This window comes from Exophiala oligosperma, assembly GCF_000835515.1.
Source record: "Exophiala oligosperma strain CBS 72588 unplaced genomic scaffold supercont1.94, whole genome shotgun sequence".
NCBI lineage: Eukaryota > Fungi > Ascomycota > Eurotiomycetes > Chaetothyriales > Herpotrichiellaceae > Exophiala > Exophiala oligosperma.
Window position 1 is genome coordinate 5,102 of NW_015622911.1, and position 2,034 is coordinate 7,135.

Here is a 2,034-nt window from a genome sequence, read left to right on the forward strand (position 1 = left end):
GCATAGTCTTTACAATTCTCCTTGTTGTCTTTCTTGGGCTTCTTGTCCTGTTGTTTGTGGTTATACGTCCCGTCCGAGGAAAACAGGAGGCACCCTCACGACTAATGGATGGTACGTCTTAGATCTATTTTCAGCCTTCGACTAAATGTCGGCAGAAGTAGCGATGAGCTACATGAATAAGCCATTACCACGACTGCCGTTTACCAGCACAGCCCAAATTGACGGTGTTCGGAAGAAGCGAAGATCCCGCCTTCAGCCGTTTTTCATGGAAGACGACGATATCGAACGAGGGAATGGAAGACTCTCTCCACTACTCCGAGCGCACGATCGACATAGACGACAGAGCAGAAGATTTTCAGGTCTCCCGCTTCGAACCACTCCATCGTCTAAACCCACTGTGACGGCACCTGCTAGTAACTACACAGGTGAAACCCTACGGCCTTCTACGCTAGCTACACATAATCTGCGGTCGGATAGAGAGGAGGTAACCTTGGGCTTGGATCAGGGAATCCCAATGACTCCTACTCGAGGATCAAGACCTGTGCCAGCAAGGCCACGGCTAAATGTGGATATAATTCCAGAAGAGCAAGGTAAGAGCTGGATCTATTTTCAGTAGAAGTGCTGACCATTAAGGTACCTCCACAACCCGAGTCTCAGTAAATCCACATCCATCACCGACTGGTTTGTCGAGTACCATGCTCTAAGAAAAGCATTTCCAACGATTGATGTTCCATACAAAACCTTGCATAAGAACGATGGACGGATGTGTTCAGAACGGGAACATCGTTCTGTACTTGGCAAATTCCAAGATTGAAAGAGGGTAGTCAAAGGATACTGCCTTAGCCAGTTCCTTCTGCTGTTTGGTTTGAATTGGAACGGGTTGACCCGGCGTTGGCGTCCGAAGATTTTCATTTACAACGGATGTACAATTAATATGTTATTATACTGAAGCTAGTACTTTGACCTGCTATCTAAATGACCTTGACATTGTTGATAAAGTCTTCAGCACTCGCCCCGATCGTTGAGTAGATGGAGATTATTATACCTATGGAACGACATGAGATGCCGATTTCCTTCGGATCGTTATTGTAATTTATGGCTATAGAAAGCTCCTCATACCTCCCCATGAAGTGTACTGGGTCTCGTGCTCCCTCAACGTAGTTCTCCAAATAGATCCCTCATCGACTTCATTATGCATAGGCAGGGCCGGTATGGAGGTGACCTCTGCGCCATTTGGTCCAGTCGTCGCGTTCCACATCGGACTACCTTGAGAGAAGTACCCAGGGTCAGTGCGACTAGTCCAATCATTATATCGAATGCTGAGAGACGGTTCAGAAGCGTCGACAGAGACAGATTGAACTTGAAGTTGACCGGTCATCGGTCTTGACATGAGCATATCCTGGAAACAGGCTTGACTTGGCTCAAATACATTGCCGTCTGGGACCGAATTGGTGATCGCGTCAGCACGTTCGGCAAGAAAGTAGCTAGGAGATCCGGACTGATTCCACATTGACGATGCACGGTCGACGCCGTTCACTGGGCACCCAGACCATGATTGTTGTCGAGGAATTTGCTGAAGAGCCACAGCCAGAACATCGTCGCCATTGGCCACTTCATCTTTGCGGACGTATCCTGCTCGCGATAGTGCTTGCATATTGTGTTGAAAAGTTTTGACCACTTCCTGTATCGGAGAGTCGTAGCGGATTACATGGATCAGATATTGCAGTTCCTCTGAGGAACTATACTTGATACATCGCAGTAAAGAGTCAAGGGCGCTCAGAAGCTTTATGGAAGGAAACTGTCGTGTGTTTTCGACATCGTAGTCGCAGGGCATTCCAGACTGCACACATGGTTTGCAAGGGAATGGGCCACCAGAACACTGTCCGATGTCAGTAACGTCGATATCTAGCTATGGCACGAGGTCGAACCTTCCGTTTCCGCTTCCTGCATAGTTTGCAGGCTGCAACGACTCGAGTTCCTAGACGCCGACGTCCCATAGAAGTACCAGACCGGGGCTTGTGGGAAGAATTTACC

At 48.3% G+C, this 2,034-nt stretch overlaps 1 protein-coding gene across 1 annotated transcript; it reads right to left on the reverse strand.

Annotated features, from left to right (window-relative positions):
• Window positions 1-971: 971 nt before the first annotated feature.
• On the reverse strand, window positions 972-1,834 carry PV06_11883 (uncharacterized protein; the record flags this gene model as incomplete). The annotated part of the gene is made up of 2 exons (XM_016413629.1): window positions 972-1,045; window positions 1,120-1,834. 2 exons carry the CDS (start codon window positions 1,832-1,834, stop codon window positions 972-974), a joined length of 789 nt encoding a protein of 262 aa, XP_016255992.1.
• Between the last annotated feature and the right edge of the window lie 200 nt (window positions 1,835-2,034).